Source organism: Ptiloglossa arizonensis, chromosome 2, assembly GCF_051014685.1.
Source record: "Ptiloglossa arizonensis isolate GNS036 chromosome 2, iyPtiAriz1_principal, whole genome shotgun sequence".
NCBI classification, from domain to species: Eukaryota; Metazoa; Arthropoda; class Insecta; order Hymenoptera; family Colletidae; genus Ptiloglossa; species Ptiloglossa arizonensis.
The window spans coordinates 32302681-32323444 of NC_135049.1; the positions used below are offsets into that span (position 1 = coordinate 32302681).

Below are 20764 nucleotides of genomic sequence, written 5' to 3' on the forward strand. Positions count from 1 at the left end.
GCGTGTTGGCTTTAAACACTTTAGCAATTTCGTTGTATTGTATTAAAAAATATTATACGAGCATTGTAATATAATATATAAAAAAATAAATTACGATTATAAAGATTTATATTTTATAAAGAAGAAACGAGTTCTACTTACTTGGTAGTATTCCGTATCTCGGTGTCAACTGCTCGGTAATGCGCTCCGTTCACAGCAATCACACTTTGTCGCGAGCGCTCCGTAACGAAAGGGTTAATACCTACGGTGTTCTTTCGCGACACGAGGCGCCTCGAGGATTTTCCAACGACTGCTCTCGATCGACATTAATCGCCAATGACTCCCCAAACGCTCTTCTTTCGCACCTTGTATCCTTCGTTCCCTTTCGTTCCGATTCTCGATCTCTCTCGTTGTACGCGTCCGGTCACGTGCGCCGAAAATTTCCCAGCTACGACTCCTCTTTCGCTCGCGCGATCTCTTTCGTTCTCTCTAGTTGCCGCAATACCGCGATCGATTCGATGGAAAGATCCTCGCTCGTATCGAACGAGGAACGGAGCTTCGTTACGGTATTTATCGAATGTTGATTCTCGGCCGAGTGTGTATTCGAACACGCTTCGGTGGGATTTGGATAACAAATCGACGCTTAAAAATGCTTGGAACGAGCGAAGCTTCGCGAACTCGACTCGAACACGGTACGTAATTCCCGGAAACACCGTGGAATTTAACTTGGAAATATGCGCGTCCATAAATTGGGATAACTCGCGCGATTGAAGGATTAAGTAGAAAAATACGGTCGCGTTGCTCGCGAGATACGTAAACGCGAACGATTTTCAAAGTCTACCCCGCGGAGGCTTTCGAAAATATGCAAAGCGGGGCGACGTCGAACGATAAGCTTGACAAAGATCGTCCGCCGTGAATACCGGGTTGCCCGGAAACCTAGGGAAATGTTGCGTTCCCGTGACCGGCGTTGCAAAACTACACGGTGCAAATACCGTGGGCCGCGAACGCCTCTCGTGGCTGCTGCCGACCGAAGGAAAAAATAAATATCACCCTTCTCTTTTCGCGATGGATTATTCGTACAGGGAGGGTGCGAACCAACGAACGATTTTCAAGGGAAAAATTGAAACGAACGAGCTTCGACGAACGCATCGGCCGATACCGAATATAGTATACACACTCGCCCCGGCCGTTTCCCTCCGACCGTCGGCAAATTTAATAAATTTTCGAGCAAAATTTCCAATTTCCAGTACAATACGCCGCGCGCGTGTTCGCATTAAATCTGAATCGAGGGCAAATGAGTGACGGATGAAACAAGCGTCCGGGAAACTGAAAGAAAAACGAAACGCGTTCGCGAGCTACAGAGCAATTTTTCACGATGCTCGAGCGCGGTTCGTTGGATCCGAAGAGATCGATCTATTATTTCGGCTGGAAGAATGCTCCGCGGTATCGTGGATCGGTGAGAACGGGTAGGTAAGTTTGTACACGGCTCGGTCTCGCGCGAAGAATAACCCCGAGGAAAAACCCCGGGAAGAAAATTTCGACGCGAATACACGCGCCTCCGTGCGGCCCGGTAACGTTGTAAAGTTTCCACGAACAAGAACGGGGACGCGAGCATTTTTCTTCCGCTCCGCGGTCGACCGCTCTTTCCCTTTCGTCTCCTTTCTTCCGTTATTCCCGGCCATAATGCGGGTATCATTTCCGCGAGAACAAGTTTCCATTGAGAATCCCCGCGGAAGGAAAACGCGATATACCGAATGGAATCGAATGTATCCACTCTGAACGTTTGGTCTTTGCTCTCGGTAACGCACACCCCGCTCGCGCTTTGATATCGTGTTTGCATTGGTAAAGGTTCTTCGAAATTCTTTCCCTCGCGGAAACTTTGCCGATTCGTTTTTAACAGGGACGTAAAGTAACGCGAGCGCGCTAACGGGACCGAACGCTCCGAGCAAATTCCCGATCGTCTGGCCTCGAATCGTCCAAAGAAATGGAAAAGGAAAAAAAAATATCACCGTGCATCGACTATTCTTTCGAATCCTACATCGCTCGATAGCGACGATCGCGCGCAACTCGAGACGCGAATCGATACGTTCGATATTTTCCTTTGGATCGATACGTGGAAGATAACCTAAATTTCCTTGCTCCGTTCCAGGCTAACCTCTTAAGCGGAACGGGGATTAAACGAGCCCGCGTTCCGATAACGAGTGCACCCGCGCCCGAGTGTACGCTTTCGCATCGTACCGATAAATCTAAATATAAAACTCCACTTTCGTGGCAAGCGGCGAGAACGGTTCCAGATTTCAAGGGGGCCACGGATTCGGTATTCTCGCGAACGCTAATTACAGTTAATTAACCTCTCCGGTGACAGATCTTTTCGCGCTTCGATTCTCGCGCGGATCGTCGCTCGTAAATTCGACTCTCGGTGTTTTCGCAAACACGACGGCGCGGTATTTGTAAATTGTTCGCGGAAACGAGATGCCTGGGAGTGTGCAACGCGTAGGAATGTGCTGTATTTCTACGTAATCTCCGAACGCAGAGGGGTTGCAGACAGCCAGCCAGCCAGCCAGCCAGCCAGCCAGCCAACCAACCAGCCAGCCAGCCAGCCAGCCAGGTCAGGAAGGGAAGGAATATTTGAATGCGCAATGTCGACGAACTTGTATATACACCGAACGCTCAAACGCGGTTGTAATTTTTCCAATTCGCGACATTCTTGTATTCTTAACGATTCCGACCCTTTCGCTCGTGTCTTTCTTGCACGAGACAAAAAAACACCTCGCGCGATAGCTTCAAACATTCTACGAGAATCGCGACTTCAACGCAGAGACCGTTAAAAAGAGTATTTGTGCCACGCTACCGTGGAAGGTATTTCTAGTACGTGGCACGAAAACCTGCTCTCGGACTAATGAACGAGTATAAAATATCCATGCTGGGTAGGTTTTTTATGTTCGCGATATTAAACTTCTCTTGTTACAATTTGGATACAACAATTTTCACCGGTTTTAGCTCTCTCCGTGAATTCGTTAATATTTTCTAGCGTATGCATTGTTTCGATCGTGTCCCGAAAGGAGACCCAAGATATACGGATCGAAACACAGAAAATCGTTATTATTTCGTTCGCGAAGAAATTGTACGAGACGAACGTATCTAGAGCCCATCGACGTTCGTTGAAATAAAATCTATTTAAATTATTAACGGTTACCTGAGTGACTTTTTCAAAGGTGCTTCCATCTGTATCCGCCATAAATTATCGACTTCTTCCAAGATGCTTCCACCCGAATCCACTACGCTTTATTGATTTTCTAAAAGTTGATTACACCTGAATCCACTTTACTTCGTACATCCGGACGGTGCATCCGTTTCGCTTTTCTTTTTCATCTTCGGATAATCTTAATGCCGTATCTCGCTGCGTAGCAAAGGCACGAACGACGCATAAAGCAGACGCTTCGTCTTAAAGGAGTTGGTATCGCGCGATCTGATGTACCAACCTTATAAAACATCGGTGGTTCTCGAGCGACCTCTTTGTTCAAGAACGATGATTCTGGAAACTGAACCACGGTAGTAAACGTAGAAAACTCGTTTCTATTCCTCCACGAATCGATAACATGGCAAATAATGTGGAAACGATAAGGAAACACGTTTCGCTTTCCTTCTTACCGCTAGGTGACGCCGTAATCGGTAGGAAGACACCGTTCGGTAGAAAGTGTACAATCTGGAAAATGGAATAATTACGAAACATCGATATGTTACAGTCGTCGTAGACAAATTTTTCAACGTTAAAAGTAGCCGTTCGATTAACGATTACATAGTTTTACGATAACGTCGTTACAATTGGTAAACGTAATCTTGTAACGCGTACATAACCTAACTTCGGGCAATCGGACAAAGTTTACGTACTCTTTAAGAAATGGCAAATTGTAGGAACGTTCTATTAACGTTTGTACGCCATCGACACTACTCGAAACGTTGGCTCGAGGATGCCGTTCGATACGACCTGATCAAATATCATCCAGTGTGAGTAGCTCGATATCACTTTTGATCGTTATTGCGTATCGACGCTAAAAACGTTCATTGTTTCAGTAAGAAGACTCACGTGGATCCTCCAATTGTACCGTCGAAAGTTTTTCAAGTTTACAGAGTAAAACCCTTTAAAGGTAAACCTTGGTGGGAAAAGGATATTCTTACGCAATTAGGCTTCAAAGAAAGAGTAAGCGTTCGAAGCGTTAATTTTCGATCGGACGATAATTTTCTTGCACACGGTCGGTACTTCACCTAGAACTTATTTTTCACAGGTGAACGATCCAGTGTTTGTAAAGAATACACCAGAAATGTGCAAGGTACTTTGGCAAGTGAAGCACTTGATAAAGGTCATTCCGTTAAAGATTCCAGAAAGGTTGCCGGATATCAACGACTTGTCGAACGTTTACGTACACGAGAGTGGAAGATACGACAACTTTGGAAAGCTAGATCCCGTTCGCCTAGAAGCTACTCTGAAAGCGCAATCGTCCGTAAAGAAATTATCTACGGCGACCATAAGCGAGAAACTTAGACTTCAATGGATGAAAGGAAACTTCTAAAATGGACAATGTATTCGTTCGCGTATAATTTATTGTACAGTGTTGGGAAATGAAAATGCGACCATCGAACAAATAATATACTTTATTTGTATGTTGATTACAGCCGTACGACCGTGTTACAACCTACCAACAGTAGGTTAATGTTAAAATTTCAGTGTTTTTTTTTACAGTTTTTCCTCGTTTTGTATATTCGAGCAAGATCTATCGTGGAAGATGTGTGCCGCTTTGGGTCAGTCGTGCGGACCTACTTAAATACGGTGTTCCAAAAATTAAATAAATCTTATCTAGACTTTAATGAGCGAGACTAGAATCGTAACGAGCAGTCTTACGCGATAAACGAAACATCTTGAACGTACATCTCGAAGACATTCCACTAGGCCGTTTCGTATCCTTTTTTCAAAGGGACCGTTCCGTTAACAATCTGACAAGCGCGCTAAGATACAGGACGCAACTTTTACACTCTGGAACTTTTTAATCGGCTAACCGTTCCCAATGGGAGAGTACTGATTTACTTTGAAATCGTTTTACAGGACGAAGAAGATAGATCTAGTACTTGAAATCGTAAACCTAATTCCGTACAATTACGCTAGATTCTATGAAAACAAGTTCGACCTTGTACATGCTTAAATAGAATTCAAAAAACTTGGATAACGCGAATACTGGAAGTCCTAATAACAAAGACACGGCCGTTGCTCCGCCTCTCGCTCCTCGCTCCTAACTAATCGTTCTCTCTCCGTTTACGAGGAGTTGGTTCGCCTCCGACTCCGAAGTTTCCAAAATCGCCTGTCCCTGGACGTATGATGTATAGAAATAGTGTTTTGTGCTTTGGATCCCTTCTCGGGCATGTACATTCTCAAAAGTCTCGCGGCTCGTTCCTCCTGCGACCTGTCCGCGGCTTTCCCGCTCAAGAAACTGAGAAGCTTCATGCTGCGCCTCTTTATCCTCAGTCGATTCAAGAAATTCTTCTCGGTGGTCCTGGTCGGGCTGCCGTCGTTCGGATCGTCCGATTCTTCCTCGAGTTTCTTCGATTTCCGTTGTAGCAGTTCCATCTGCCTTCTTCGCTCGTGTTGAACATCCCCCTTCTTGAACCTTCGGTTCCTCGCGTCCCCTGCCTCCGCGGCTTCTCTTTTCGCTCTCTCGGCGTTCTTGGTGCTGGTCTCCTCCGCTCTCCTCGCGACCGATTCGAGTTCCCTCAAACGTTCCGCCTCCATGGAGCCCTTGAAGGTGTCGGAGGCGGCGGTCTCGGCGTTCGGGCAACCGTCGTCCACATCCGACAGTTTTCGGTGAAGGTTCACGATTTTCCTGCGGAATTCCTCGTCCTCCTGACTCAGTTTGGCGAAGATGCGATCCCGTTCGTTCGGATCGTTGCTCGAGCCGACGTTCTTCGACGTCGCCGTGTGAAACCTCTGTCACCACCATCCCACTTGATCCTTTCCGCTACCGGGCGAGTCCTCCTCCTCCGGAAGCGGCTCCAATCTCCGTCTGCCCAGGAAACACCTCAACGAGCCGAGACTCCCGCTGCCGAGCAGCTGGTCCATGTTCAGCTCGGGCAGGTTGCAGTCTTCGTTCTCGGACTCCTGGTCGGGATCGTCCTCCGTCGAGAGGTTCAGGCCGTAGTTATCCTCGCCGGAAGCAGCCGCAACGGCCACACCGTTCGGCGGCGGCTAGGGAAGTCAGGCACAGCTCGGGCTAGTGATTCTTTGCAAACAGAGGGCAAGCCGTTGTCATGCAGATGCGTGCAAAGCTAACTCCTCGTGTTTCGCGCGTGTCGCGTTACTCGTTTCGCGTACCTTACTCGGCCAAGCGTAATCGAACGTTTTCGTCGTTCGTGGTTTCCACGATGGAAACGAGAGGTGCGATTCTAAGTAAGTAGCAGCGTTCCAAAGTCAGCTCGCAAAAGTTGGAATTCCTTACCTTCGACCCCTTTTTGGATCGCAACACGAGGGTCGGCTTTGGTCCGTGATCAAGTATCGTGTATGTACAAGCAAGCTACTCGGTACGTGAGATTAAAAATGTGAAAAAGCAAACTCGTCGTGGAAGAAAGAATACGCGCGCCTGGGTAGCAAGAATTTTCAAAATTTCTATCGATGCATCGGTGCGGGATCAATGGTCGAGATAAAGAAGTCTAGCGTACGTTCGAGGCTCGATTCAATCGTCGATTGTGCCATCTCGAGTGGGTTTCCACGTGTCTCGGGCGAAAGAGACTCCCTTTTTGCCTTACGTTACGAAAGGTCGGTGCATCGGTGCAACTGTTCGATTCGAGACACGGGAAAACTCGCCTCGAGTAGCCTCGCGTCATTACCGAGCTCGCGGAAAAGCTTTCGTCGTCCGGGCCGCCAGAGGTCGGGGTACCCCAGATATCGTCCCCGGATGTGGCACCGGACGTGGTGCCCTCGTCGTCGTTCGGATCCAAAGAGTATTCGGTTCTCTCCGGTGGAACCGGCGGCTGAAGAAGGTAACCACCGACACCCTCGCTGAGCTGCTCGAGGAGAACCATTTTGCTGACCACGTAGCTGCTCGCTTTGGCGGTCCAGGCCCTCAGTCCCGTGGGCGGAGACTCGGTGTCTCGATTGTCGTCGTCCCCTTGCTCCTCGAGCTCGTCGTCCTGATCCAGACTACTCATCGTGCCGAATCTTCTCAAAGCTCTGAAGAGAGAATTCGAAAGATCTCCGATTCGTGTCGCTCGTGTCGGCGTGCCGGGTTCGACGCTTACCTGTAAGGCGGTTCACCGTCGCAGTCGAGGTCGTCCTCGCTGCCGTCCTCGGTGTTACCGTCCGCGGGCGTGTAACTGGGACTGTTCCGTCCAGGACTGTCGTGCAGGCCGTTCCTCAGTCTGTATCTGGTGCAAAAGTCGGGTGTCGGTGGCACGACCGAAATCTTTGGGGGCAGTGGGGAAAACGGGTCCCTCGATAAAGGCGGCGTCGGGCAACCGGATCTACGATCGTAACCGTACAATTTAACAACGAACCATTCGACGCTTTCAAAGACGAGCTCGAGATTCACCGAGTTCCTTATACCCTACAAGCGTTTCTCTCGTATCCGTTCTAAGCACTCGCAATTCGGTCTACACACTAGGTCTCGGGTTATCGATTATTATCCGTCGGCGAATATTAGAAACTCGAGGACCGGAACGTTACGATAAAGAGCTCGATGCCTTTGTTCCCTCGAACGTTACCTGTGGCATCTCCTGCAGATATTGATCGAACTCGTCGAATTCTCTTTCGAGGACGTCAAAGCGCCGTTCTTCTTGGTCGCGGTGACGCTGTTGGACTTGACCGTGCTTAGACTCGCGCTGGAAGCGGTGCTCTGTTGTTCCGCGTCCGAGTTTACCACCTCCGCGGCTACCTCCTCGACCGGTATACTCTGCTCCCTGTCCGGTTCGTCGATGCTCTCCTTCGGAGCTCTTGCCGCCAACTCTTCGGGTGTCCATTCCTCGATAGGCGCTTCCTCGTGATCCGGTGGTGGTATCTGACGCGAGTTGCGCACCCATTGGGCGAGATGATTGTCCTCTCTCGTGTTCTTAATAATGGTGTCGATGCTCTCGGCCGAGCGTGACTCCTTCTCCTCGTCCGGTTTCTGGGATTCCCTGGTGGTCTGTCGACGATTCGATTATCCACGCGACCACTTTCTACGAATCACTCTCGACTCACCTGCGAGCTCTCGGTCGGTTCCCTGACGGCGGTGAAGTTGTTACCGGTGATCGGGCTCTCTTCCGGGCTGTCTTGGCTCGGCGTGCCCCCATAGCCTGTATTCACATAGATTCTAAAATACGACGAATTAATGCAGACAAACGAATCTAGCGTAGGTACGGACACCAACGAAATCGAAACAACTTACATCTGCCGTTGAAGTAGATTGTGCCAAACGGCCTTCAGTTCCGGGGTCGGGGCGCGCAACACCATCACGCGTCTCCGGGGACGACTGTGCGGGCTGCATCCACCGCTGTTCGACACCTCGACGTGACCGTTCTCCGCATTCCCGCTGGGATTGATGGCGATCTGCAATCGAAACTCCGTAGGCCGTTTCCGTACGGTGAAGCAAGCCTCGGCGATGTTCGACAACCGCAGTGGCTCCTCGGTCACGAATAGCACGCGATCCCTCGAGACCCGTGCGAACACCAGAAGATCCGTGAATAGCAACGCCCAAGAGGGCCGCAAGCGCGCGCGACTTTCCACTTTCGCGAGCGCGCCCCCGAACAGCCTAAAATGCCGCACAGTTGAGAAATAAACACCAACCGAATCGCGTTCTCTCTTTCGAATGCGTGTTCGCGATCAGACCATTGTCTTCCGGGCATGGCCAGAGTGAATGGCTTGCATCTCGCGAAAACTAGTCGGGACTCGACCTCCTGCAAGCTGAGCAGAGGCCTTCCGGTACCGCGGGGAGGTTCCATCACGCCGGCGTTGGCCGTGGCTTCCCGGTAACCCTGGGCCAAGTCTCTCGCTTGCTGGCAATTCCTCGGCGACGCCAGACCCAACAGTCTCGTCATCTCTCTGCGAGAGGAAAGTTACTCGTGATTCTCGTCGGTGGAACATCGAATGAGAACGGGAGAAAGAAAAATCGGTCGTTCGATCAGGTACGATTCTCGCTCCCGGGACCGATATTTCTTTCTTTCCTGGCCAGACTACGAAAACTTTTATTTTCCGTTAACCCTCCGAATATCGTTTCGTCGATGCGTACTCAAGGTCGCGCTGGTCCTTTGTTTCCACGCTTTTTGTCGTGAATCGAGATCGTTTACCGGTCGCGAGTCCTTGAGACGCGGTTTGAAAACCAATGACTCCGGTACACGAAGGGTTAAAGATCGGCGCAGACGTCGACAACGTCCGAGATTACGATCGGCGAACGCACCTGTAGTGTTCTAGAGGTAGGAGCAAAACGCCCGTCAGATCGGGACGTCTCTTGTGCGGCACGGCGGGCTCGCATACGAGTTTCGGGAAGGCCGGGTTTCGTCTGACAAATACCAGGAGGTAGCAGGCTCGTTGGAGACCGCTCAGGTATCGTCTGTAGGCCGCGGTGATACGGGGAACGCGACTGAGGTAACTCTCGACGCCGCCTCCCTCGTCACGGATCTCCTCGGAGATCTTGAGCAACTCGTCGAGATTTTGGAAGAGTATCAGGTAATCGGCAGCGCTGAGGACGTCCCGTCTCTCGGCCAGCGGCGCCATGAAACGAGTGTGACCGCTCTTCAAGACGCCCCAGTACCGCGACTCTCTCACGGACAGCTCCTCTTCCGGCGGCGCGTCCGGTGCCAGGTTCGGGAAAACCTGAACGCGCGTCCACTCGCAAAAGTCGTGCGATATGTTCCAGTTTCAATGGAAGACGGTCTTTTTTACGCGAGTTTTTAGCGATACATGCAAAGGGGGGAAAGAACGGATCGTTTCGACGAGGGTATACGTTAAGCCGGCGGTTTCCATCGACGTGCATGCGCGTGCCAACCGAACGACGATGTACGTTCGCGGCTCGAATGGAGCTTAAAATTAAGGGGGTGTAAGGGTGAAATAAATGAACGAAACGCAATGGATGGTTTGAAACAGAACTTGTTGAACAACAAAAAAAAGAACAACCGTTGGAAATTACAAAACATAACTTAACCGTGTCCCCGACCTGACAGAGGAATCGGGCACGCGCTATACACTACGCGTTTACATTTAAGTACAACACAGAGTCACGAAAATGAATGTACAGGAAAACGTCGCGCGACATGCCGTGCAACGAATAAACATAAAAGTAAGCTCTGAAGTACGCATGCAGCGTGTCGCAGCTCGCACAACCTCCGATACGCGGCTCGGGGGAACCATTCTCGAGAGAGTCTTTCATCCTGCGTGCGACGGAATGCTAAATGTTTTCCACAATCGAAGAAACGTTCGAGTTGAAAATCAACGGTTTAACTTCGTTGCGTCTCTCTCTCTCTCTCTCACTCGCTCGCTCACTCTCTCTCTCTCTCTCTCTGTCTTGGTTATCGCTCGAAGAGGCAAAATGAAAAATACGTAAATGCAAAAGCCGCTGGGGTCGATTATCGCCGCGATTACCGCGAAGCTAGCAATCCGTGGAGCACGTTGTCCGTGGAAAATCGAAACTCGTTACTTTTGGATCGGCGAGTTTCGAGTTTTGCACGGATCGACGATAATTGGGGAACGTTACGAATCAAAGGGTAAAGAAAAAAGACAAGACAAGCGAAGCTACGACCAAGCCGAGGACAGTTCAGGTCCCTCGCGGTTAACGTTCTCGTCCCGTAGAGAGTCGAATGCGATACGAGCCTGCCGAGTTCAGACCAAGACGCCTGTACCGACCTCGGCGCTGAACGCAACCGCGTGCTGTCCGCCGACGACCGGTTGCTGCAGGCTGACGTTCATCGAGCTAGGTCGGTGCATCAACGAGTGAGCCTGCCCTCCCTTCCGGTAAACCTCCAGTATCAGTTGATTCGTGGCCGCCTGGATCGATCCAAGAATCTCTTCCCGTGGCCGCGTCACCACGTTCGTCATGTCGACGAACACCACGTAATCACCTGGCCTCAGACCGGAACGTTCCGCCGGACTGCCCGGATCCACGCGTTCCACACGGGGCGGTCTTCCCCAGGACAGAGAGAATCCCCATGGAATCTGTGCGAGGAAAAAACCATTCGTCAGAAACACGCTAAACGATTTTACCGCAGAGCAATTGGAACGCTTCTGGTCCGATTAACCGCCCGCTCGACCTTCGAGGAGTCCGTGGCTTCGCGTGGGCGGACTGCGTCACCGACTCGGTGATTTTTGACATTTCGTTTCAACGTGCGCAGGATGGGAGCAACACCGTGAGGTATTTGTCGCTCGCGCGAGTACGAGCTACGATTTCGAAGTGCGACTCCTAGTTGAGATCGAACGGATCCAAGTCCGTTTACGTTGCATTAAAATCGAGAAACGTTTCAATTAGTCCCTTCGCGAACGTAGCTCGAAAGGCTACTAATAATCCTCCGGCGAGGTGTACGTGCCGCAGGAGGGCCTTGGACGAATCTCGCTGCGACAGGGGGTCGCAACGGGGAACGAGCCGAGACGGTGGTTCGATAATGGAATCGGCAGCGGGGTACGCGCAACCAGGCCCACTCTGAGACCCACGATCGGGCCTGTTGCCGTAATGGCAGCTACAAGTGTACCCGCTGCGAAACTCTCCCGGCAATTGCGCGCGAGGACAATGACTCTTCGCGATGGAGTTACACCCCTCGCGATGGATTCTCTCGTATCGCGTCGATCGAATCGGAGATTCTCGAACGTGTTCAACTTGGACGGGCAAATATCGGGATCCCGAGCTCGATCGAACCGTGCGAAATTCCTGAAAACGTGAAATTCGATGTGAATCGCGAAACGAGGTAAACGACTAACCTGATTAGCCGCGGTCTGTCTGATCAGTCTCCTCGTGACGGTGAAGGGTGTTCTACCGCCCCTGGCAGTGAAACCCGGATGCAATGCCAAACCAGTCAACGGATCCACCGGCTCCAATTCCAGATGCCTCAAGTACGTCAGGTTCTCCGCATCGGAATTATTATCTGGTTCCCCGTCCTTCGACAAAGGAGGCGAGACTCCGCAGTCTTGAGGCAAACCTGCATAGAGCGTGCTGGTGTTTCGACCGGTTCCTGCTTCTAGTGGATGCCATGTCGCTTCCTGGAAAGTTCGGGTAAGTATCGATGAAAGGTTCGCGAGGTCTCGCGCTCGAATTACCTCCGAGGTTTTCCCCGAGCTGGAATACTCGTTGGCGACCTCGCGTCCCGTAACGCGAAACGTTTCGAGACGGAAGTTCGTTCGTTCCATTCGTGCGTTATTTAAACGTCTGTCCGTTCGACGCGCGCAACCGGCGAGGAACAGTTCCCACGAGCGTTCTCCCCATCGTTTCAACAGAGCACGAAGATCTTCAAGAGAACCCCGACGACGAAAAACACCACGCAATAGATGGCTACCATGATCATCGTTGCACGCACGTGTCGCGTTTACGAACGAAATGTAACGTTTCGATCGAATCGCCCGTGAACGCAACCCCGAGAAACGCGAGTGTCACTTTTAACGAGGTCAAAACGCAAATGAATCTTTGTTGGACAAAGTTCCGCTCGGTTGCCTCGTAACGAGCTTAACCCTGACCTTAAGCCAGGAAGACTTACGAAACCCCGGTAAACAGCTGACGTGCGACCGTGTACGGAACTTCCTCGTCGGGTTCGCTCGGCGTACGACGACGGTGCTCGCTCGCTCGACGAACGAAAGATTCACGAGTCGAGTACTCGTCGCGTTTCGATCGCGTTCGTGAAGTTTAATCGTGAAATATTTACCTTGTCTTGGGACAGGGGTAGAGGCAGAGTCATGTAGCCCAACAGCTCGCTACGTCTGAAACACCGTGAACGAAAGCGTGCATAAATTGTTCGGTGTCGAACCGCGGGTACACAGGTACGCGTTACGCGTCGCGCCGATGCAGCCGCGGCGTATCCGCATACGAATACGTACGGTACGCGAGACGACGATAGCGTGGTTACATAGGCGGCGCGCACGCGAACCGAGTATTTACAGAGCGAGAGCTGGCCCGTACCAAACACCGTTGCAGAGACGCGCGGATGTGACCAAGCGCACGTGGACTACGCGATGCGCATGCTTACAGGGAATCGATTCCTCTCCCACCGGCGAGGAATCCGCGTTACATACCCCAGAAATTCGTTACGGTGTTCGGATGGACCCGTTGCTTCCTAATCGACGGAAAATTATCTCGTCGCGAGACGCGCTCGCCGCTATCGACCGTCGAATTAGCGCGTTCGCGGCACCAACGAGCGCGAGATACGTCCACACGGAACTCGCGAACCAGCTCTCCAGTTGAACGATCGAACCGCGCGCGGATTCGCCCAATCGAGTGATTGTACGTAGCGCGCGGGCTAGGACCAACGGTTCTCGAGGATGTTTCCGAACGGAACCGTGTGCAACTCGTTCGACACCCGAACCGAACGAAACCGGGTCGTAGTTCTTGACCTCGATATCGTTTCCTCGGAGACGGCGCCCGCTTCCGGTGCTGGACGACCATTTTAATCTTCGCCCCGAAGGAGCTCCGTTCGGAGTTTCTCCGTAGCGCTCGATATCGGAAAAGGACACACGCGTCCACCGTGTTTCGTGCCGTTTTAGGTTTTCCTTTCGATCGATTCCATCGACGATCGAACAAGGACGAATCGAAAGGACGCGCGCATCGATTCCGTCGATCGTTACGCGTAAACACGAGAAACAACCGGTCGTCCTTACGAAAAATTCCAACGCTCGAGAAACGTTTATCCTGTTCGAAGTTCACCGCCGGCCGAGAATCTTACCGAAACGTTCTCACGGTGCACGCAAGCTCGCCTTGCGTGAGAGATTGATATCTCCGGGGCGCTAACTATCGTTACCGAGTTAACCGACTATCGTTCGAAAGGTGTTATCCGTGGCTCGAATTGCACGGTACCTGAGCGCGCCAATTACGAGCCGAGGGAACACGGTCGACGGTAACGCGAACGATTCGAGGGAAAGACGTACACCCTGACGAATTGTTTCGAACGGGTCTCGAAAACTACCACACGAATAGCTAATGCAGGGAGAAGGAAAGATCGGGAGATCGAGTCGCGCTCGATGTCGCGGGTCTCGTCAAGGTCGACCGAAACCACTCGGTATCGTTCCTTCTAGAAATGTTCTTTCTTCCCGATCGTAACGCGAGTCGAACGTACGCGGATCTTTCCCTCGTTTCCAACGCGAACGAGTTCTACCACAATTGTCGATCTTGCGATAAATCGAGCAAAACGTACGACCACTCGATTCTTTCCAGGATCGTGGTTTCGTACTCCCGTCTGCGCCAGGATTCACTGGCAGGTTTGTTTTTCCTCTGTTTCGCGAGCATGCTCACCTTGCACGGCGATCCCTGTGCCAGACCGCGATGTCCAGGGACGTGGGCTTGCTGGTGCAGTGACTGTTGTTCGCCGGACAGGGTAGTATCAAGGTCTCGTGGAAAACGGGATTCGGTGTAGCCCGGTGCACCGCTGTCCTCTTGACCACCCCTTCGCCGTTCGCGTTCTTCAGGCTCGCCTTCACGTAAGCGTGAACGGGACCCTCGTACACCCTTCTCAGGTCCTTGCACCTTATCACTGAGCGAAACAGAAAGGACACGGGTCAGCTCGCGACACGGTACGATTCCACCGCGGCGCGTAAACGTTTCCTTTATTTATTTTCGTTTCGAGAACGGTTTCTCTGGCGAAACGAGGTACCTCGTAGCTCCTGGACGGAGATTCGCGACACACGTGCGACAAGAGAGAACTGCCACGTCCCGCCCGTATCCCCGCACGCACTACTCGCGCCGCGAGCGCCCGACCAATGCGGCACTCTTCCACTTGCGGCGAGAGAGATCGACGAAAACTTGCCTCCTCGTCCCTCGTTCTCCGCGACCGAACCGTCCGAGGAACTCGCCGTTCGCCGCGGAACGGGAGATCGATGCGTTCGCGGAGAAACCGCAGCGGCGGGCAAGATTTATCGACGGGGGTTTCCCTCTGCCCTGGGAGGGGTTGGACGCGCCACCGAGGGACCCGAGACAGAGGAGACCTCGCGGAGTCAGAATTTCACGAGGGTTGTTTACGCAAGGACGCGTTATACCGCCAAGAATCAATGTTGCTAGGCCTACTAACCGGGAGCGAATTGCCAGGAGGGTCTGTGGGTTACTGGCACACTCGTCTATCGCGGGGTGCCAACCGAAACACCCCCCCTCGTACCACCTAAAACGGCGCATGCCCCTTCGCGCGAGATTTTCAGGGACGTCTCCTCCTCGCGAGGAACCACCGCGGATTATCGCCGCTCCGACGACACCGTCCACCACCAAACGTGCGAACGTTCTTTATTTTCTCTCGTACGTTCGACCAGTCACCGACCACTCTGTCCATCGTTCGATCTCTTTCTTCTCGATTCACCGGTATTTGCTTCACCGAGCGATACAACGGACTCGGCTCCGTCCGAATCGACGACTCTACCCGCCGAAACGAGTTCTCGCGTGCGCGCAACGAGGAAACCTGGTCACGTAGCTGCTCGGGAGAATTTCAATATTTGGAGACGGGCAATCTCGAGGCTAAACGGTAAATAAAAACGATGGGAATACAAATTTTCGAGCGTATCGCGCCCGATGAACATTCTCGAATTTTTACGCGACGTGGATACCAACGAGGAATTGATTCTCTCCATCGACGAACGCGTTTCCCCTTCGTTCGCGCGAACGACGAATCGGTTCGACGCGTCAGCGTTTCGCGAAAGGTTCGCCTTGAAAGATTGGATCGACGCGCCGAGCGAATCAGCCCCGCGTTCCACCCCTTCGATACTTTGAAACGAGTTTGGCACGAGCAGTTGCTCGATGTTTCGTGCGCGAGTAACGAGAACGAGATTGAAATCCGGGATACGCGATGGAAAAATCTGATCCGTAATGTAGCAGGATTCGAATACCGCGATCGTGTACGAGAGTGGATGCGGATAGACGAAAACGAACAGGGTTTACGGAACTCTCGGCGACGATGAAATCGTTTCGTCGGTTCTCGATACGAAATCCATCCACTCGAAAGAACAATGTTTCCGAGATTCGACCGAGAACGTTCGCAATTTCGTTCCCTCCGTAGAGACTTACCTCGAACGTGTATCTGATCGCCCAAGACGGAGTACTCGATCTCGATGGACCCGTGACAATTGGGTCTGGGTTGCTCGTTCTCGGGGCTGTACTTGAGACACCTCCTGACGGTGGCGACCAACGGTGCCTCCGGCGTGTTCGACACGGAGTTCAAGAACGATTTCGAACTTGGAAAGTCGTCCGTGACCGTGGATTTCGGGCTGTCCAGATCCCAGGATCCTGCTTTCCTCCCGGCGTCCTCGTCCTTGCGAGGATCGTCCCTGACGGAGAGCAACGCTTTTGGCGGCAAGACCGGCTTCAGCTCGAAAGTCGAGTCGAGATCGGTCTCCAGGGCGAGTTTCTTCACGTTCGGATTCACGGCTTCCACCAACGCGTCCCGCGGCTTGGCCGTTTTCGAGCTGGTCGTGGGACTGTGGCTCGATGATCGTCTCTTCGCCCTCTTGCCCTCGTAAATCTTCTCGGTGTCCTTCCGATGACGCTTCCTCCGTATACCCCGCTGCCTCTTGAGGGTGAACTCACCGTCCAGATCGTTGGGCGGGGAGGTGAATGCCCACGACATCGGCGAAGGATCCTCCAGTAGCTGACTCGCCGAGGAAACGGAGCTGTCGTTGTGTGGCGGCGTTTCCTCCTCCGCGTTCTCTTCTTGTTCGACGATCGTCTCGTACGTGTGCTCGGATTTCGTCGGTATCTGATCGTTTCGATTTCCCTCGAGAAGTTTCTTCCTCTCCTCCACGTCCCCCAAGAGAATCTCCGCCACCGTCTTGCCGGTGAAATTCATCTCTTGCTCCCTGCGCGAGAAAACGACGGCCGACGTTAACGCGAACCAACGTGGACGATCGTGCGCGCGACAATCTTCCACCGGATCGACTTTAGAATACTAGACCGTGTCGGATCGTCGTTGGAAAATTGTGCAAATTCTCGCGAGATAAATCGTTACGGGATCTACGACGAGCATCTTTCGACTCGGAGGATGCATCTTACCTGTTGAGGACCTCCGTGACCGTGTTGTCCATGTTTTCGAATTTAGGTAGATCCTGATCGATGACCAAAGTCGACAGTTTCCCGGCCAATGGCGTCTGACCGTGATTCTTGGGTTTGTAAGGGGTCGCGGCTGGCCCGGTCTTGGCGCGATAGGGGGTTTTGCATCGAGCGTGGATCTTCGTGATCCTCGCCAGTTTCGGTAGATACGTCAACTTGGCGCAATCGGCGAACTTTGTCTTCGGTTCGCCGTTCGTGGCGTAGAGCCCGTTCTTCGCCAGGGGTACCGCGTCGGACTCCATCACGTCCTCGGGACTGGTCGCCATGGATATCTGTTGGAAGAAATCCGAGACGTGGGACTGTAGATTCGCTCTGGCCTCGTTGACGATGTTCTGTGGCAGCTCGTTGTCGGTCTGGAAGCTCTTCGTACGGGTTTTCATGAACAACGCCGGATCGGTTGGCAACGTCAGAGCCGTGGAGCATTTGCTACCGGCGGGGAAGAACGTCAACGGGCCGATATCGGTGTCGACTCGCGGGGTGCTTTGATAAAAGCTCTCGGTGACCGATGACTTGTCCGGCTGCTGTGACATCGACTGGCGCTTGTTCGCGCGCAAATTAGGCTTCGTCGCCTGAAAACAAAACGGTCGGGCGCCCGCTTTTTCAATACATTCCGTACAAAGAGTATCGTGTAAAGTAGGGAACGACGTGGAAAAGTATTCTCCCGAAGATTAAAACTCGGAGGGAACAATGCCGACGACGGATTCAATTTTTTATTAGTTACGACTCTACTTCGAACTTCTCGAACTTTGTTTCTGGGGACATTTCCTGTTTACCTCCCGACACGTTCTTCGTGGATCGAGACGAGGATCGATACCTGAAAATACGTTCTCAGATCGCTGCCGTGGCTTCTGCATCTCCTCCGGCGTGCCGGCGTCGTTCTCGCCGAGACATTTTCGGCCGTTTGAGCAGGTATATTCCTGGTCTTGGTTCCAGCAGCGGGAGGCGTGTTGGACAAGTCTCGAAAAGGCCTACGGGGCGCCTTGTTCAAGTTAGGTGGACCGTGAGGCGTCGAGCTGCTCGCTGACAACGATCTCGAGACCGTCCACTTCAGCATCTCTACGGACAGAAAGCACGTTGTAAGCGAAACGTTTCGCGTTACCCTTTTTTCCACCGAAGAGTGGGCTTTTGTAAATTCGAGAGTGAACCCGTAATCTAGAAATCATCGACGAGAAGGATCGGTGGGAGAAACGTTGGCTATCCGCGGACGACGATCGACGAGGAATCGGTCTCGTCGAAAAGACGATTTTTCCGTTACCGTTTGCGTTTTCTTCCGCGCCGATACACGGAACAATAGCTCCCGTAAGGTGCACGCGACGAAAGAAACAGGAAACTTATCGCGGCATCTCGCGTTAAAGGGACACGATCGCAGGAAGAAGGAGGGTGGCGGCCGCCTTCTATCGGGACCCGTATCGAACGTACGGGTCCTCGAAAATACATGTCCGGTTCTAATTACATAGCGGGCCAAGGGCATTGACAAAAAGGACGAGAAAAAGGAAAGAAATAACAGAGAAGAACGAGAGGAATAACAGAAAGACGGTGACGAAAACATCGAGGCGCGCACCTGTCGCAGCATACGGGAAACAGCGAAACAGGTGAAACCCGTACACCTGAGTCGGTTTCACCAGTTAACACTTCCCTCGGTCTAACGAACGCACGAGTCCGCGATTCCTGCGACCAACGAGACACCGTACGCGTAAAATGTTCCCGTTGTTCGTCAGAAACAAACCCGGTCGAACCGAACAACCGCGTCGAAGCAACGATGCGAAGAAATTCTCTCGATTCGATCTCAAAAATAGAATTTAATTTCTCTGACCGACCGATTCGAACAGCTTCGTCCGGAAAAATGGTTCGTCGTTCTCCCAGAAGATCCCAGACGATACGAGCGAGGTACCTCGACGACGAGAGCTCGTTCCCGCGCGGTCGATCGCCGAAAAATCCCGTTTTTCCCGCAAAGACGGAAACAGGTACAACGCTGTCAGCAGCCAGTAGCAGCGCCAGCAGGTTTTCACTTTTAACGGTTCCTCAGGGGGGGTGAGCGAGCTGCATTGTGAAGTAGGTATAAAAATGCATTCATTTGCATACAGGCTGTTACCATGCCGCGCACGCGTTCTTGTCCCGTAACACGCACTTTTTCACGCGCGTTCACGTACTTTCGATTCCACCTTTAGCCGCGCGCACTCGCGTACGCACCGGCGCGTTTCCGAACACGCGCGCGTACACACACGTAACCGTGGACGTCGGCATGTAAAACAGCACGGGCACCTGCCCATATGGTGGAAGCCGTCGTAGCGTGCTTTCCATCTGGTCTTGCAAAGCACGAGAGCTCGGTGTCGAAGCACCGTCAACGAGACGATCGCTATCTAAGCTTATTTCGCCCCGTCCTTCTTCTTTAACGTATTCTATTCTTTTCGCGACCCTTTCCTACGTCCTCGTACGCTTCCCTACGCGCACCACCGAGCCTTGAACAGCTTTCGGCGCCGCTGACAGCGTGAGAACAATTTTACGCGATCTGTAACGAATTACCGAGTTTGCGCAAACGGACCACACTTGCAAAACGTCACTCGTCGCGGCTACGTCACACCGAGAAGGGAGAACTCCACGACACGGATTCTCCGGTTCCTCGGAACCGAACACGATGTTTACGCGTTCCAAGGTTTTGCGTTGAAAATCCTCCGAGCGCGTGCAACTTGTTTCGATTTTACGATACGTCGACAAGAGGAAATTCTGATTACCGAAAAACGATACATTACGCGACAAGGTTAAACCGGCACTCGGGAAATTAAAAAGATATTCGTCGCTCGACCGGTTGTAAGTTACGTCGAGACGGTAGGTCCGTTAAGTGGTTCCGAGGTAAGTATTTCACACGATACGTTTTCAAAGATTTCGCGTGTCGGTTGGTCGAGCGTTTAGGAGGGAACCAGTCGCTCGACACGCGGCGTAACCTTTAAAACGTTTCGAATGTTCGTGTCGGCGAGCAGGACGTCACGGATGACGGATACTCGATTTGCATAACGGCCCGCGATTTTTGTCGCTAGGAATGAGATTTCCAGCGTGGCGAAAAAATTATCGACCGAGCCGCACCTGCGATCGCGCGTATCCTTTTCCTTGTTTTACGCTTCGGCGACAATTTCGGTTGAACCGTTTGCGTACGTTCGCGTAGAACTTGTCGCACATTTTACGGCTCTCCGAAACAACGCTCTATCGAGATATCGAAAAATTTCGGTATCTGGTACTCCGGTTTCGTCGCCTTTCCGTGGAGATCCGCGATGTATACTTTCGAATCCAATATCTTTGCCGCGAACAAAGGGTTTCCGTAGCAATTTTTCCGAACGTTGAATTTCCGAAAAATATCCGTGTACCGTGTACGACGTGGTCTCGGATCGCATTGGTAACTTTAGCGATCGGATCGCGGTGGATCGGAGGGACAAACAGTCGAGCCCTCGATAAGCACGGCCAAAGAGTTCCCCCGACGCCGTAATTAACGATGGTCGATAAATCTCGTAGGCGCGTTTCGAGAGGGAACCCGGTCCACCTGTGGACGAGCGTTATCGTTTCGC

At 52.1% G+C, this 20764-nt stretch overlaps 2 protein-coding genes across 2 annotated transcripts; one reads left to right on the forward strand and one right to left on the reverse strand.

Annotated features, from left to right (window-relative positions):
- Window positions 1-3587: 3587 nt before the first annotated feature.
- On the forward strand, window positions 3588-4647 carry Mrpl30 (mitochondrial ribosomal protein L30). The gene is made up of 3 exons (XM_076303993.1): window positions 3588-3987; window positions 4054-4180; window positions 4266-4647. Exons 1-3 carry the CDS (start codon window positions 3881-3883, stop codon window positions 4548-4550), a joined length of 519 nt encoding a protein of 172 aa, XP_076160108.1. The 5' UTR covers window positions 3588-3880; the 3' UTR covers window positions 4551-4647.
- A 1171-nt stretch (window positions 4648-5818) lies between these two features.
- On the reverse strand, window positions 5819-19201 carry Psgef (Protostome-specific GEF). The gene is made up of 16 exons (XM_076303992.1): window positions 19099-19201; window positions 18022-18263; window positions 17151-17776; window positions 16170-16957; window positions 14418-14655; window positions 12838-12892; window positions 11903-12181; window positions 10838-11146; window positions 9396-9811; window positions 8828-9040; window positions 8388-8750; window positions 8201-8312; window positions 7726-8144; window positions 7264-7485; window positions 6853-7195; window positions 5819-6214 (listed from the first exon to the last, which is right to left on the reverse strand). The coding sequence occupies exons 2-16, from the start codon at window positions 18259-18261 to the stop codon at window positions 5960-5962; spliced, it is 4878 nt and encodes a 1625-aa protein (XP_076160107.1). The 5' UTR covers window positions 18262-18263; window positions 19099-19201; the 3' UTR covers window positions 5819-5959.
- Window positions 19202-20764: the final 1563 nt, after the last annotated feature.

Excerpts from the sequence above, each read along its gene's own strand:
- Mrpl30 (XM_076303993.1), top strand. The coding sequence starts at position 3,881 with ATGGCAAATTGTAGGAACGTTCTATTAACGTTTGTACGCCATCGACAC. Across the intron at positions 3,988-4,053 it reads CTGATCAAATATCATCCAGT|TAAGAAGACTCACGTGGATC; the intron begins GTGAGTAGCTCG and ends TCATTGTTTCAG. Across the intron at positions 4,181-4,265 it reads AATTAGGCTTCAAAGAAAGA|GTGAACGATCCAGTGTTTGT; the intron begins GTAAGCGTTCGA and ends TATTTTTCACAG.
- Psgef (XM_076303992.1), bottom strand. The coding sequence starts at position 18,261 with ATGCTGAAGTGGACGGTCTCGAGATCGTTGTCAGCGAGCAGCTCGACG. Across the intron at positions 12,893-14,417 it reads CACAGGGATCGCCGTGCAAG|ACGTAGCGAGCTGTTGGGCT; the intron begins GTGAGCATGCTC and ends ACGGTGTTTCAG. Across the intron at positions 8,145-8,200 it reads AACCGACCGAGAGCTCGCAG|ACCACCAGGGAATCCCAGAA; the intron begins GTGAGTCGAGAG and ends AATCGTCGACAG.